We start from the raw sequence: 14,664 nt of genomic DNA on the forward strand, positions 1-14,664 counted from the left end.
AAAGCACCCCCCCCCCCAAAAAAAAAAAGCTAAACGTAGTCGCAGGACAGGACACACGAGAGCGAGTGGATGAGGACAACTGTGGGTTGGCAGCGCCCCCTGGTGGTGGGGGGTGGAGGAGTCATGCGGGTCGTTAGTTGAGGTGGAAGCCCTTCTCCATGGTGGCAGCCAGCAAACGTTCCCTCATGATGTCCTCGGACGAGTACTCGGGAAGCTTCAGGTAGTGAACGCACGTGTTGACCGACGGGTAGCTCGAGTCTGTCGCATCCACCTGAGGGCAAAGGTCAGCACGCAGCAGAGTTTGAGTTTGGACGGAGTGGGCGAGCGGACGCAGATTTTGGCCGCTTACCTTCCTGACAATGGTGAGGCGGGGGTGCAGGTTGGCCAGGCCTCCGGGGGGCAGCGTGGAGCAGCCGGTGGTGAACTGTAGGAAGGCTTTTCTCTCGTCCGACGACATGCCGCACAGGACGCGCACAAAGCGCAGGAAGCCCGCGCTGAAACAACAACCACCAAGAAATGCGTCACAAACGAGCGACAAGCGCAACTTGACGACGAAGCCGTTGGCACCTGTCTCTGGTGTAGCCCAGCTTTGGCTCAGTGTAATTGACGATGTCGTCGGAAGTCCACGAAGGCGATTGGTTGCCGCACAGGATCATCTGAACTTCTTTGTGGCTGAACGAGCTCAACTTCTCCATCAGGAAAACGCCGTTGAACCCCTCTGATGACAACGCCAGCAAATAACTCACAGGTTAACCGACTAACAAGTCATGAATTCAATAACGATGTGGGTCTCTAACCAAGCAACCAGCTAAGGTGCCTGCCAGTTAAAGTAAGTAAGCACTCCTAAATAAGTAACCCACAAAAGTATAACTAATCAAATTCCTAGCGAATAACATAAATAAATGATGTTGCATAATGACAATATTAAGAAAAATACTTTTTTTTTTTAATATATAGAAGCAGCATTTTCTTCTTCATTGAACACTATTTTATTTTGAAACATCCATCCACGAAAATCACTAACTAGCTAGCAAAAACAAACCAAGTACTATATCCACTTAATTCCTAAATAACTAAATGTTTGGAAGAAGCAAGTCATTAAGTCATATGTACGCCAAGTACATAGTTTTAGTGCGTGCGTGCGTGTACCTCTGAAGGCTTCCATCTGTTTCTGTATGCCCGTGTGCATGCAGAAGTCAAACATCAACTCCACGTAGTCCTCAGCATTCTCCATGGTTACCATCTACACGCACACGCACACGCACGCCGTTACCGTGGTGGTCCGCATTCCGACGGAACGCAGATCACCACGAGCGCGTTTACCTCGTCATCTCCGTTGGGTTTGAGGTCGACGGCGGAGAAGCCGTGAACTTTGGAAGAAGGACAGAACTGGAAGTTCAACCTGCGTGGGACAAAAGTCGACAAGCTTAATGCTAACACACATTGACGGGATAACAAAACGAGCAGGAAGGTCATGGCAATAATAATTATATATATATATATATTTAAAAAATTTTTTTTTTGCTTGGTTTGGAGAGAAAAGAGAAAAACACAAAACTTACAGTTTACATGCTATTTTATTCTCTGAGCCCAACGACTAATGAGAATTAGTGTGGCTGTTTTATACTGCCTCCTTTTGGCCAAGACAAGCACAGCAGAAGGAGCAGCGCAACGACCACTCAATTCACGCGAGAAATACAGGTGCGAAAACTGTTGAGTTGTCTTCATTTTGTAGATTTCTTGGTGGAATTGGGAACAAATTGCTCATATTTCAATGGGGAAAGATGATTTGGGAAGCCAGTGATTTCAGATTCAAGCGTGCCGACCAAACAGAAGCAAGCGGTCCAACTCACCCGAGGTCTTCGATGCTGAGCGGGGGTCCGGAGCCCAGGGGGTTCCGGAGCATCAGGTCCTGCAGCCGCGTATTTTTCTCGTCTTCGGACAGAACTTTACTGGTCAGGATCTGCCGCCTTTTCACCGCCAGGTCCTTGACCTCCTTTAGGAAGCTGGCCCTGTGATCGGTTGCCGGGAGGAAGTTGCTGTTAGGGCTTCTAATCGCCATCCTACGGCGTTGCGCGCTCATTTGTTTGGAGTTTTGGCGGAAATGCAAAATGTGATGAGACGCAACGGAAACGGCGTGAGGTCACCTGTGCGGGTTGACCAACTGGAAGTCGTCCCAGGTGAGGATGCCGTGGTACCAGGCGGGCGGTTTGGGCTTGGGCGGGTCCATAATGAACTCCGACTTGGAGTCGTCGTCGAAGCTCCCCACGGACAAGGTCTCCTGGCTCTCCTCTGTGGACGCCTCGGAGCGCACGTCGGACTGCGGCGGGGGCGAGCGCTCCGGGTCGGCGCCGCCGTCCTGCGGCGAGTAGAGCAGCTTGCTCATGTTGGACTTGATGTCGCCCATGCAGAGCAGTTTGAAGAAGGGTCGTGAGATGGGCAGGTCCACGAGCCGGTTGTCTTGGATGCACTTGGCCAGGAAGACGCCCAGGAAGCGGAAAAGCTTGCTGATGCGTTCCAGCTCTTCGCTGTCCTGCGGAAATGGTGCCGGGAAGAGGCCGCACGAACGCTGCACGTAGTAGCCGGGCGGCTTCAGGCCACCGCCCAGGTCCACCTGACGCAAGGCAACTTGTTAGCTTAGCGTTGGCACGGCTCCAAGTCAGCGCGCGTGCATTTGAGAAGTGAGTGAGCATGTGCGTGTGAGACGGTGAATGTGCCAATAAATGTATTTGCCAAGGAGTGAACGTGTGTCACAGTGTGTCAAACTTCATGTGTGAGACAGATTTGAATGTGAGAGCGAGAACGCCAGAGTGTCGGAGTATAACTGAGCGCTTGTGAGAATATGAGTGCAAGAGACACGTGCGACAGCGAATGAACGCAAGTGTGAAACCGTTCACAAGGGAGTGCGTGTGCGAGTGTTTTTGCTAATAGGAGCAAGAGCGGAGGAATGAGTGAGAGTTGGATTGAGCGAACGCATGCCAATGCGACACGAGAGAGCGAGCCGACGAGCTCACCTGTCTTGACTCGTCATCGGGGAAGTCGTCGTCGCACAACCAGATTCCCAAGGAGGTGGTTTGGAATTCTGCCGCCACCAAAGCGTAAAACTCCAAGGTGGGCCCCAGACCTGTGCCCTCCTCTCCCTGGAACTCCACCTGGGCGGCACGCACGTCAAATGGGGAACGCACACGCGTGCAGTCGCCGGGCACTCACCTCCAGCACGGACTTCCTGTCGGCGTGAATCTGCATGACGGCCTCGGCCCACTCCATCATGGCGTCCCCCCGGGGGACCTTGACGCGTTCGTGCTTGAGGCGACCCACGCGGAAGTCGCCCGGGTCGTCCCTGCGCACCGCGGTGGACGCCCGCGACCGCTCCATGGTGGCCTCGCGACGATTCTGCAGCCACACGATGGCCCTGAGCACCACAAAAATCTTCAAATTTAGACATTTTACATTGCGTGACCAATTCATCCTATTCCAACTTGAGGTTTTTTTGTTTTTGTTTTTTAATCCGCAGCATTTCCACTCAGCTCTTCAGGACCGACATGCGGCTTCTACTCAATTTGCTTCCTCGATGTTGTTGTTCTTGCGATTCCGGAGCGGGCGCATTCACCTGGACGCTCCGAAGGCAGTGCAGGTGAAGAAGAGCTGTCGGGTCTCGAAGGGGATGAGGAAAGGACACTTGGAGGCGAGGCGCTCGCACCAATCGGGCAGCGCGCCGCTGGCCAGCGCCAAAGGTTCCTCGATCTGCTGCAGGATTTTGGTGGTGATCTTCTTGCTGGTGAACTCCTCCGGCGACGCGTTGAAGTGCACTTCGTCTGTGTCTGCGCACGCAAAGTCAGGCAGGCGACGCCACGTTAAGGTCATTAATTAGCCAGCATTCATGAAGGGATGAGCGATGGCGGCGTTCTGTCTTTTTAGAGAAAAAGCAAAGTGGCGACCACTCCCCCCCCCCCCCCCCCTCCGTTTCTGGAATTTGATTGAGCGCTCCTGATCATTTACTTTGACAAGAATTCAATCGAAATATTTTTTTCCCTTGGAAGATAATGTTCCTCCGACATAATGGGAAAAATTTGGGGGGGGGCTCCAAAGTTGATAACATGCACACAAAAAGCTATTTTGTGAACACAAACTATGAAGTTGTGGCTTCACATCCTAAATTGTAGACAATCCAATCATCAAATTTGGGCCATGACGTGCTAGGCTGTGGGCGGGAAATGCCAAAATACTAAATGGTGGGCGAGAAACGCTAAATTGAGGCCGTGACGTCATAGCAGGTGGTGGGCCGCGAAATACGTCGAAACGGTGACCCCAAAACACAAAGTTGTGGCCATGAAAGAGGAGCACATGCACACGAAATACGACGTTGGGGTCACAGAATATGGGCCGACGCGTTTGCACCAAAAACAAAGTTGCGGCCATGACCGAACTAAATTGCGATGGCGAAACGGCAAGTGTCGGCCGGCCACAAAGTAGTTGTAACACGCACACCGACCTTGCAGCGTGCGCGCGTTGTAGGCGGCGTCGCCCCCGATGATGTAAAGGATGCGCAGCAGCTGCAGCACGTCCTCCACGCCGCAGGCGTTGTGAGCCGAGCCCGCCTTGGCCTGCGCCGCCTCCCGGCCGCAGGCCAGGATGTCGCCGCTGCGGTCGCTCGGCAAGGCGCCAGGACTCAGGCCTCCGCCGCGGCCCACGCCGTGCTCGCACAAGTCCTGAACGCAGCAACCGCAGCGTGAATTAACACATGGCGTTGTTCTGGGGCCAAGCAAAGATTGACTCTCCACTTGGTTCGTTCAAATCAAGTCACATGCATTTGTCCTTTACGACCGCCCAAGGAGAGGAGGGAGGAGAGAGAGAGAGAGAAAAAAAAAAAGAACTTTCACCACCATCACCATTGTTAAAATGGACAACGTAATGCTCGCAACTTGAAAGTTCATTTTGTGACCACAGAATTACAACTGCAACTTAAGGTTCAAACGACATTTCAATTGGACACAGCAGAATAAGCACAAACAATTCGGATTGAGTGAGTCGGCTTGAAAATCATTTCCAAATATTCATCATTTGTTTCCCAAAGTAAAAGGAGGCGATGGCAAATTTTTTCTGTGGAGTCGGCGCAAAGAGAATTTGCTTGCGTTGATGCGCAACTACAGAAATGGAAAATGAAATGGCTGCCGAGAGGCCGATTCTTGGGTCGGCGCTTTAAACAATGTCAAAAATCATTCTCAATTAAATGGAAAAACAAACTTTTGCCTCGACACAAAGGGCATTGTGGGGGCGGCGTGGCTCTGCGGTAGAGGTTGTGGGTTCGATCCCTGGCCATTGTGACCACGTCAAAGTATCCTTGAGCAAGATACCGAACCCCCAGTTGCTCCCGATGGCGAGTCATCGGGAGGTAGGTGAGGAAATGGTGTGAAGCGCTTTGAATAGACAAAGGTAGAAAAGCGCTAAACAAGCGACAGCCCATTTACCATGAAACACTCGACAGCAATGGCAGCGTTTGCCGGCGCATCGTGTAACTTTTCTTTTTTTTTTTTTTTTTAACTGGCTCCAATTGTCTTCTTCGCCCGGTGACTTCAGCCCGCCTCGCCTCTGAGGCACGCTCCTTGTGGACCGCCAAGTCATGGCTCGACGAACAATGAAGGAGCCTTTATAGGAATCTTTATATTCTTTTAGCGTATCGATACGTGGCGTAGGCGTACCGATAATCGATCGCAAGGCAAAAATATGGCGATGTATCGCCACATCGAGATATTGTCACACTCCTACCCCAACGTGCGCTTGTGATTTTCCATCCGACTAAAACCTAACAGCGGCTCAATTACAGAACCTCGCCCGTGAACCGGAAGCTAGACGAGCTGAAGATTTTTCAAGCAAATACACAGAAACACGATCATGTCAAAGCTGAACAGGTAGGCAGAGCTGCAATGCTAGCATTCGTGTCTGATAAGCACCAAACCAAAATATTTGGCTGAGTTAAGAGTGACTGACAAAGTGTCATTGGGTGATGAAGTGCTGCCTTCTCCAGTGAAAATACATTCAAATATTCACGGGTGTCATCTTTTGTTTTGTCGAGGAGGCGGCATGTAATAGTTACCATCTTGTCACTTTCCTTCTCCTTGTCTGCGTCCTTCAGCTCCCTGTACATGATCCTGATGCAACGATATAACAATCAACACACGCCGTCAGGCGCTTGCTGGGCGCGGCGGCGGCGCTCTCACGTGTAGGTGGGCTCCCAGATGCGGCGCAGCTTGTCCGTCTTGACGGTGCCGTTACACGAGAGCTGCAGCAGTCGCTGCACGTAGAAGAAGATGGTGGACTTGTAGTTGGACAGAGGAAGCTCCACCTCCCGCGCCGTGCCCAGACCCGCCACCTGTGCCCACAAGACAGGTTGAGCGAGCGGGGTACGAGCCCGCGACCTCGTGACCGAGCGTTACCTTGAGAGTGAGAGCCAGATGAGGGGAAGGAGCGCACTCCACCTCCTCCTGCACCTCCGAGCGAGGAGTTCCTGGAAGCGACGCGGCCATTAATGCAAAGCAAATTTGCTTTTTAGAACTTGAGCTAAACGCTCAAAGCGAGGAGCAAGGCCCACCATCCGAGAGAACGTCTCCGAGGTGGACGCCAAAGCCGAGCACATCGCTAAAGATAGAGCTCCTCGAGCTACAGTGGAGCGCACGGGATTGAAACGCGACCTAAAGGTAGCCGACAAGAGGTATGAAAAATATTTGGCGCAAACCGGGCTTCCCGATATGGACGACATCGGGACGGGAGCTCAGACACGTCGAGCATTTGGCATCCACATCCGACTTGTGGTCGAGTCGCAACACGGATCCCCGTTTGAGCCCGACTGTGCGTGACGTCGACGACAAGTGGCGACGGCGCACCAGAGTACTCGAGACGGCGCATTTTCACGTTGATGCACACGCGTTTATTTGGCTCGACAGTTTTAGTTTTCATTTTATTGATCATTTTTTTATTCGGCATGATTCATATTGTTTACAAGAGTCGAATCGAGGCCTTTGCACGCGGCATGACGGCATCTCGGCGCAATCTATTTGCAGAAAAGGGTTTTGCGAGAGCGGTACCCTTTTTCTCCCGTTCTTTGTGACATTGTTCAAATCATGCAAAGCGAGCTATTTGGAATGTTTCTACAAATGATTTCTGTACTTTTATTTTTCATTGAAAGGAATGTGTACCAGTTGGTCCATAAAAAAAAAAAGTAGTTCATATGCATTTCCTGCATTTATTTGGATTTTGGTCCACGGGGGGAATTTATCGTGCATTTATCGTTACCGAGGTAAAATTGCCCAATTTATGGCGATATTGATTTGTCGATTTGTAATTCATCGTTCAGCCCTCATGGCGGATTGCGTGTGGAAATAAATCTTACCCGGCGGCGGGATCTCCAAGTCAGTCGTCTGCTGCACGTTGGTTCTTCCGGGCCGAGGGTCAAAGGCAGGAACCAAAGCCGAAAACTGCCTCTTGAGGACAAAGTCGTCGTCCCACGTCCTCCTGCGACCTCCTTTGGTCTCATACTCTTCCTCCTCCTGCAGGAAGGCAGCGGAGGACGCTCAATCTTGTTTGCCGGATGGAATCAAATCCGGGTTGTGACAACCGTTTCTTTTCCGTACCAGGACCTCCTCGTACTCCTGGTCCTCCTGATTGTCATCCTCGTTCTCGTCGTCGTCGTCGTCGGGTTCGGGAAGGTCCTCCTCATCCTCCAGTTCGGCTAAAAGCGTGTTAGCGCGGCAGCTGTCCAGGAAGTCTGCAACAAAAGCGGCATTTAATCCAAAGAAATTTGGGGGGCGGCAATTATGAAATTGTGATTCTAACTGGTCTCTCGATAGGATGGATCACATATCCACTCGACCGCCGCATGGCACAAACGAGGCTTCATTTCGGGCCAGACTGACCGTAGAGCGAGAACTCGGCCTCCTGTCCCGTGTCGCTCTCGCTGGACGTGGACGTGAGGCTGGCGGTCAAAGTGTTGCTTAGCATCTGTCCCACTGACAGGCCGGTGGTTGCCGTGGCGACATTGTTGCTGCTGGTGACGATGGACGTGGACATGGTGACGGTGGAGGTGGTGCCGGTGGTGGTGAGGTTGGGGAAGCTCTGGGCGCCCATGAGCGGTGACGCTGGCAACAAACAGCGCAGACATTGGCAGTTTTGGTCATGTCTTGGAAGAATTCAAAATCCAACATTGAGGCCATTCGTCAGCACAAGTGTGCGCAAACTCGTGCTTCTCTATTTCGCCGCTGATTCCGACCTACAAGAGTTGAGCTCCTTAAAAGCATATCGACAGCATGTTCCAAACTATCCATTTAGAGATTGAGCTATTCCTTCCGCATTCCAATTTTCAGTCAGGACGTTCCTACAATTTCCCTGACAAAATTCCCCAAATTCAGAGGCGCCCATCGACTGCTCCATGTACGTTTCTTGAAAATTCTCACGCCATTACCTCAACAATTGAGCGGCCGCCACTCACGATTTGTTGACTTACCGGCTGTGCTCAGGACGTTGCGGCCCAGCGTGTTGGTGTTGTTGTCGCTGCTGCTGCGGCTCAGGTTCATGTTGTTGGTTGCGTTGGTGCGGGACATGTTGGGCGCGCGACGGACAAACGACTCCATGAGGCTGGCCTCGCGAGACGACAGGTTGGGCACGCTCGCGCTGGAGCTCATGGGGGCGCCGGCCGCCAGCAGCGAGCTGACCGAGAGGCGAGCGTTGGCGGCCGAGCACAAAGGCCTCTGCGAGGGGGCGTCCTTGCTCGGGGACTCGGAGACGGAGCTGACGTCCGGCGAGCTCACGCTGACCAGGCCCATGGAGCTGGCCGCCGCCGCCGCGTCGCTCGAGTCCGACGCGGCGGGGGCGCAGCCGCCCTCCGTGGCGGAGGACAGCACCACGACGGGTTCCTGCCGCTGGATCTCGGAGCCCGCCCCGCCCATCGCGACGCCGCCCGCCCCGCAGCCGTGGTCCAGGAGCAGCCCCTCGGCCCGCTTGTCCGGCCGCGCCCCGACGGGGTGGCCGAGGGAGGAGCTCAGGCTGACGTCCGAGGAGGAGGCCACGCTGCACACGGAGCTGTTGCTGCCCTTGCGGCTGGACGAGCCGGCTCCGCTTAGCGACGAGGCCCCGCCCTTGTCTGGACAGTTATTTTTCACCAGACTGCTCCACGAGGACGGCGTGGACGCGGCGTTGGCGGTGCCGCCGCCGCTGGCTGCCGGGGTCGGGGAGGGTCCCAGCGGGGCGAAGGCGGGGCCTGAAACAGCGGATGAGACAGGTTTGGGTGACGGCGCTGAGGTAGCCAACTCAGGGTCGTACCCCGGAGCAAGCTTGAGGTCAAACTTCCCTTCGGCGCCCATACGGTAAGAGTTTGAGCCGCCGGCATCCCAGGTTACATCAATCCAGCCTGGATGGACAGAGACATAGGAGGAGACGCACGCATGGATGTCAGAGACCCGGCAGAGACGGCGAGAGTGAGAGAGCGTGAAGAGAGAAAAAAAAGGCGGATACGGCCAACAAACGGCACCGGACCACGGAGCCGGCCTGTTAAGACCACCAACATAGACATATACGCATTCGCACGATTGAATATTTCATGTAACCGATTGGCCCGGGAAAAATATTGCAAGTGAATCCCATTTGTGGAAGCCACAACGGGGGCGGGGGGGAATTGCACAACATGAACGCCGCTCGCGCCTTGAGATACAAGTGACCTCACTTGCGAGTTTACCAGCATTCGAGCCATCGACTATCGGCGGATTTTCTTTTTCGCTCTGACTTGCAAGAGGGAACTCGGCGTCAAAAGTGACGTTGCGACTTTGCAAAGACTGGGAGGCAGCGGCGGGCGAGTTTGCCACCATTTGTGGATGCTTGGGCTAACGTTGTTCAAGGTTCTGCATCATTTCTGAGCGGTCGAGAAGGAACCTGGTGCAGAAAATATTTCAATCAAGTGCAACCAAACTTAGTTTTGCTGCTGCCGCCTTTTTAAAAACACACGCTGGCCTTATGTTTTACGACGTCTGCGGCCAATAATACAGTGAGCCTCGTGCGTATGCGTGTTAACTACGGAAATGGCGCCCGGATCTTTTAATACCGTGCGCCGTATGGTCGGGAAAATACGGAATACATTTCAACTGTGAAAAGGAAGCGTGGAGATACAAATGTCTTGAAGCATGGTCACGGAACAATTTTGAATCTCATAATTCATCTGTTTACAATAAGCAGATCCTAAAATGTTTTTTTTTTACATTGTAACGAATTGAAACATTCAATTATTTGACTAATAATGGCAATGACTTTAGAAATATTTGTTATTGGTTCGCCGTACGGCAAAAGGATATGACGGCCCGCAGCAACTGAAAACGCTTGGCGCGCGGCTTAACGGCAAACGAGGCATCTTCAACCATCGTGCCACTTTGCCACAGCCAGGAGGGCGGCGTCTATGGGTGCGGCCTTAAACAAACAAGCGGCTCAAGCGCCATTTTGGTCCGGTGGCGAGGAACACGAGAACAAGCAAACAGCGAAAGACATGTCAAGTCGTCGGCATCATTCATGACATCGCTGAGCAAGAAGACACAAGTGGAGCGGGCGCACGATTGGCTCGTTGGCGTCACGTGACCTCAGCAGCCAATCAGTATTTTTTTTTTTCCCTTCTGCCTTACAAACATATGCCAAACCTTCATCTGGCCCGGTCTTACCGTTGTGGGCTTCTCCGGTGACGGTGCCCTCGCCGGCCGGGTTCCCGTCTTGGTCACGCCACTTCCAGTCGATGCCGCGCACCACCCGCGCGCCCGGGACGATGTACTTCATCACCTGAGAGCGGAAGAGCCGCCGCTGCCGGCGCAGGTTGGCTTCTGCTTCCTTCACGGCTTTGCCTGTGGGGTTCTCCAGTGAATTGACGGACGCCATGGCCAAGCAAACGGCGCTCGCAATGTCAGGGTTGGGCACCGGGAACCGAGCGGAACCGGGACGAGCGCTTGGGTTTTCCCGGGATCCTTCTGGTTTTAAAATATCGGTGAAACATTTCGATTCCCGGCGTTTCGACCACGCTGCTCAGTGCAACACAAAACGAAAAAACAGGTTCGCCTCTCTTGCTGCCTCCGACGAGTTCGACCCTGAGCCGTTACGTTTTCTGCCCACAACGAGCCAACAAATGGGAAAGCTTTTCCATCTCTCCCTTCTGCAACACACCTGATTCAAATGAGCTGAGCGTGTGAATCAGGACCTCCCGAACCGGAATTTGTCACCATGTGGATCGCGTTGCCCTCACAGCCGACAGCTCGCTATTCATTCCTCATTTTTTCATTTGGAAAGTAAATAAAATCGAGCGCTTCAGAGCAACGTTGGAGATGTAACTGAGCGCACCTCCGTTCGTTCTCCTCGCGAGTAAAAAGATCAACTCTGGTCTTGCTTTATTTATTGTCTGTGTGAAGAGAATGCTTCGGTGATCAAACCTGACACATTTTGTCAGCGTCACTGTGGATAATTCTGCAGCCTGTAAACACCTAATGGTGTTGAAAAATGTGCTGCTTTGCCCACAACTTCGAGCCGCACAAAGCGGGAGAAGCGAGACCGTCGTGTCATGAAACGAACCCCCCACCCCCCCCAAAAAAGAAGAATCTGAATCAAGAAACGTTACGAACCGGAATAATTGTATCGAGGAATCAAACGATGCCCAACCCTCACAATCGATCCTTTCCATTTAATAATTTGTGACTTCCTGGCGAACGGGCGTGTTTGCGTGCTCACCTAATTGGTCCTCACAAACGGCGGTCACGGTGCCGTAGAGTTCCAGTCCCGACAAGGACAAGTAGTGCGTCTGGGCGCTGGCGTTCTTGCCCATTTGCTTGATGCGGATGTGCCTCCAGCCCTGCTTCTCATCTTTCGACGGGTCCAGAGGCCACGTGGCCGTCGACCTGAACGTGAACGACCGCAAATTGGTCACCGGGATAACTCCGCCGTCGCTTGTGAAGAAAGCCTACCCCGGCTCGTTGAGGCTGCAGTCGTCCACGTGCGTGTAAAGCGTGCTCCAGTTCTGACCGTCCTTGGATACTTGGAAGATCCAGTTCCTCAACGCCGAGCGCCCGTAACCCCTGAACGAGGACAAAGAACCAGATGAACAACGAGATCACGGAACGATCCACAACACAGTTTAGCTCGAGGCACGCGTTTGGATCCTGGCGCAGGTTTTCATCCAGGATGTCTCTGAATATCGCGACGTTCATCTTTCCCTCAATCCTGACTCGTTTCCTCGTACGAGTGCTGAAAATCATCCCCACAACTTGAGGGCGCCACCACCAAGCTCGACTGTTTCCTTCACTGAATGATTGCGTCATCAGACCAGAGACTTTCTCGCGGTCTGAGAGGCCTTCAGGTAGGGCTGGGCGATATGACCCATAATCAATATCGCGATAAATTGAGTAATCTCTTGTAAACAATATAAATGATGCCAAATAAAAAAATGCTCAATAAAACGAAAAAAAAAAAAATGTCAATGCAAGCCAAATAAACGCGTGTGCATCATCGTGAAAATGTGCCGTCTCGTCTACGTCACGCACAGTCGGGCTCAAACAGGGATCCGTGTTGCGACTCGAGCCGGATGTGGATGCAAAATGTTTGACATGTCTAATCTCCCGTCCCGATGTTGTCCATATCGGGAAGTGCGACAAATATTTTTGTACCTCTTGTCGGCGACTTTAATGAAGCGTTTAAATCCCGTGCGCTCCACTGTAGCTTGAGGCGCTCTATCTTTAGCTAGGCTCTCGCGTCCACCTGAGACGTTCTCTCGTATGGTGTCGCCTCCGTTAATGGGCTGTTGTCACTTGTCCAAACTTGCTCCTCACTTTGAACTTTTAGCACAGCATGGTTGTGTTGTGGGTGGTGAAAAAGAAAAGGTTGGACGCGCTGCTTACGACGCACTTTGTAGTTCTTGTTCTTTTGCTCAAACGTCGTCTTTGTGGAACCCAAAATATTACCAAACGACAGATGTCGAATTTCTTTTCGGGACAAGCGCGTCAGGAACAATTTCGACTAACGTTACTTCGTCTGCAGCCGTGTCAGCCGCTTCAGGATTTGAATTGCCAGCTACGACCGCGTCATCAACATAGCCGCAGACAGAAAAGACACCGAATTTACCGACATGGGCAAAATGATGTCGGCCATTGTAATAAATGTCGGGAACGGTAAATATTTGGTTTATCGCTCAGCCCTACCTTCAGGTGTGTTTGTGTCTTTCCAAACCATGTCCAATCAAGCAAAGCATTTGAGCAGTGGGAACCTCTCCAGGATGATCAGTGGAAACGTAATGCACTCAAGTTCAATTATGAACTGAGTTTTCCTTTGAATTAATTTTTGCAACATTTTCAAAAACTTTGTTTCCGCGTGTTGTCATGATGGGGTGTTGTGTAGAATTTTGAGGTAAAAAATAAAAACAAAAAGAACGTATTATATTTCTGAATGAAGCCGTACCAGAGCAAAATATGGAAAAAGTGAAGAACTGGAAAATTTTGCGGCTGCTTTGTAAAATATGGCTCAGTGTGAATGACAAGTTTTGACTCGATTCCATGTCGACTTAAAAGCTTTACTGTCGATTCTTGAGATGCTACTAGGGCTGAGCGATATGGCTGAAAACTATAACGTGCTGCAAGTATATCATATCGGTCGATTTTATATACACATTTACATATACATACATGCATATAATTAATCGATCCCATTTCCTATTGATATCATTCACCTAACTATCACGTACATATCGATATCAAATTATTGGCACAGCCCGAGCTGCTACCAACAATTATTTTAATAACTCATTCAGCTGATTTGAGTCATCGATGAATCGGATAAACATTTATAAATATCCATACCTTCATTCCAAAATCAGATTAATGGCCTCCCCATTTATTTCAGGGGTTAAAAATTTATTGCGTGCCAGGAGGAAAAAAAAAAAAAGGGGGGGGGGGTTGCGAATGTGTGTGTTAATTCCAGGCTGCATTTCCTTTGCTTACCTGGCATGTCTCAAGGTGTAAGCCGAGGGGATGACCCAAAGGCCGAGGTCGACGGCGAACCAGGCGTTCTTGTCGTCGTTGGTGTGACAGTTGAGGGCGGAGCTGTCCCGACTGAGGATGTCCTCCAGACGCCCATAAGGAAGGTTGCGCCCTTCCGACGAGGTCACCACCACCAGACCGTAGGCGGCGGGGTTCACCCACTCGTAGGCCGTCCTGGAGGGCAGCGAGTCAGCTGACCGAGCCCAAAACCCTCCAGCGGGAGCGGCGCGCGACTTACTTGGCGCTGGTTCCGACCCAGTAGATGATGCCGCTCTCGTCAAAGTCGTGTTGGTGTCTGAAGGTGAAGGTTTGGCCTTCCCTCAGCTTCCTGACGAAGACAAAGGAGGAGCGCTCAAAGTCGTACCACTGCTTGGCCACCTGCCGGAAGAAACAAAAATGAGAATCTCTGAAGGTGCCGGCCGGGCCCCGAGTCCACTGCGGGCTGACCATCTTGAGCAAATACTGCTCCAAAGACTCCACAGTGGCCAGCGGTTCCATCTTCAACATGCGGCCCGTCCGGTCGATCAGAGCCGTCTCACCCGGCGCTCGCTCCAGGCGGAAGCGCAACCTCCTCGTCAGGATCTGAAAAGACGACAGGGCGGGTTACCGCGGCGACGAGGATTCA

The 14,664-nt window shown here is 52.1% G+C and overlaps 1 protein-coding gene across 2 annotated transcripts in view; it reads right to left on the minus strand.

Moving 5' to 3' along the window:
- Positions 1-12: 12 nt before the first annotated feature.
- The window catches only part of hectd1 (HECT domain containing 1), a 25,921-nt gene continuing 11,269 nt past the window's right edge, over positions 13-14,664 (minus strand). Inside the window, exons 20-43 of one of the 2 annotated variants that reach the window (XM_088307909.1) lie at positions 14,487-14,621; positions 14,278-14,417; positions 14,001-14,213; positions 11,976-12,086; positions 11,743-11,909; positions 10,692-10,868; positions 8,498-9,250; positions 7,911-8,132; positions 7,629-7,762; positions 7,388-7,544; positions 6,435-6,505; positions 6,219-6,370; positions 6,095-6,149; positions 4,493-4,709; positions 3,611-3,821; positions 3,211-3,412; positions 3,015-3,152; positions 2,148-2,614; positions 1,854-2,012; positions 1,324-1,402; positions 1,150-1,243; positions 568-718; positions 350-494; positions 13-271 (exon numbers count right to left, since the gene is read on the minus strand). In XM_088307909.1, coding sequence (XP_088164035.1) covers positions 134-271; positions 350-494; positions 568-718; positions 1,150-1,243; positions 1,324-1,402; positions 1,854-2,012; positions 2,148-2,614; positions 3,015-3,152; positions 3,211-3,412; positions 3,611-3,821; positions 4,493-4,709; positions 6,095-6,149; positions 6,219-6,370; positions 6,435-6,505; positions 7,388-7,544; positions 7,629-7,762; positions 7,911-8,132; positions 8,498-9,250; positions 10,692-10,868; positions 11,743-11,909; positions 11,976-12,086; positions 14,001-14,213; positions 14,278-14,417; positions 14,487-14,621 — 4,488 coding nt within the window. In that variant the 3' untranslated portion in view covers positions 13-133. Of the gene's footprint in view, positions 272-349; positions 495-567; positions 719-1,149; positions 1,244-1,323; positions 1,403-1,853; positions 2,013-2,147; positions 2,615-3,014; positions 3,153-3,210; positions 3,413-3,610; positions 3,822-4,492; positions 4,710-6,094; positions 6,150-6,218; positions 6,371-6,434; positions 6,506-7,387; positions 7,545-7,628; positions 7,763-7,910; positions 8,133-8,497; positions 9,401-10,691; positions 10,869-11,742; positions 11,910-11,975; positions 12,087-14,000; positions 14,214-14,277; positions 14,418-14,486; positions 14,622-14,664 lie in introns of both variants that reach the window. The other variant, XM_088307908.1, reaches the window with a different exon arrangement.

The sequence above is a fragment of the Idiotropiscis lumnitzeri genome, chromosome 1, assembly GCF_059441095.1.
Source record: "Idiotropiscis lumnitzeri isolate Australia: NSW breed Sydney's pygmy pipehorse chromosome 1, RoL_Ilum_1.0, whole genome shotgun sequence".
Taxonomy (NCBI): Eukaryota; Metazoa; Chordata; class Actinopteri; order Syngnathiformes; family Syngnathidae; genus Idiotropiscis; species Idiotropiscis lumnitzeri.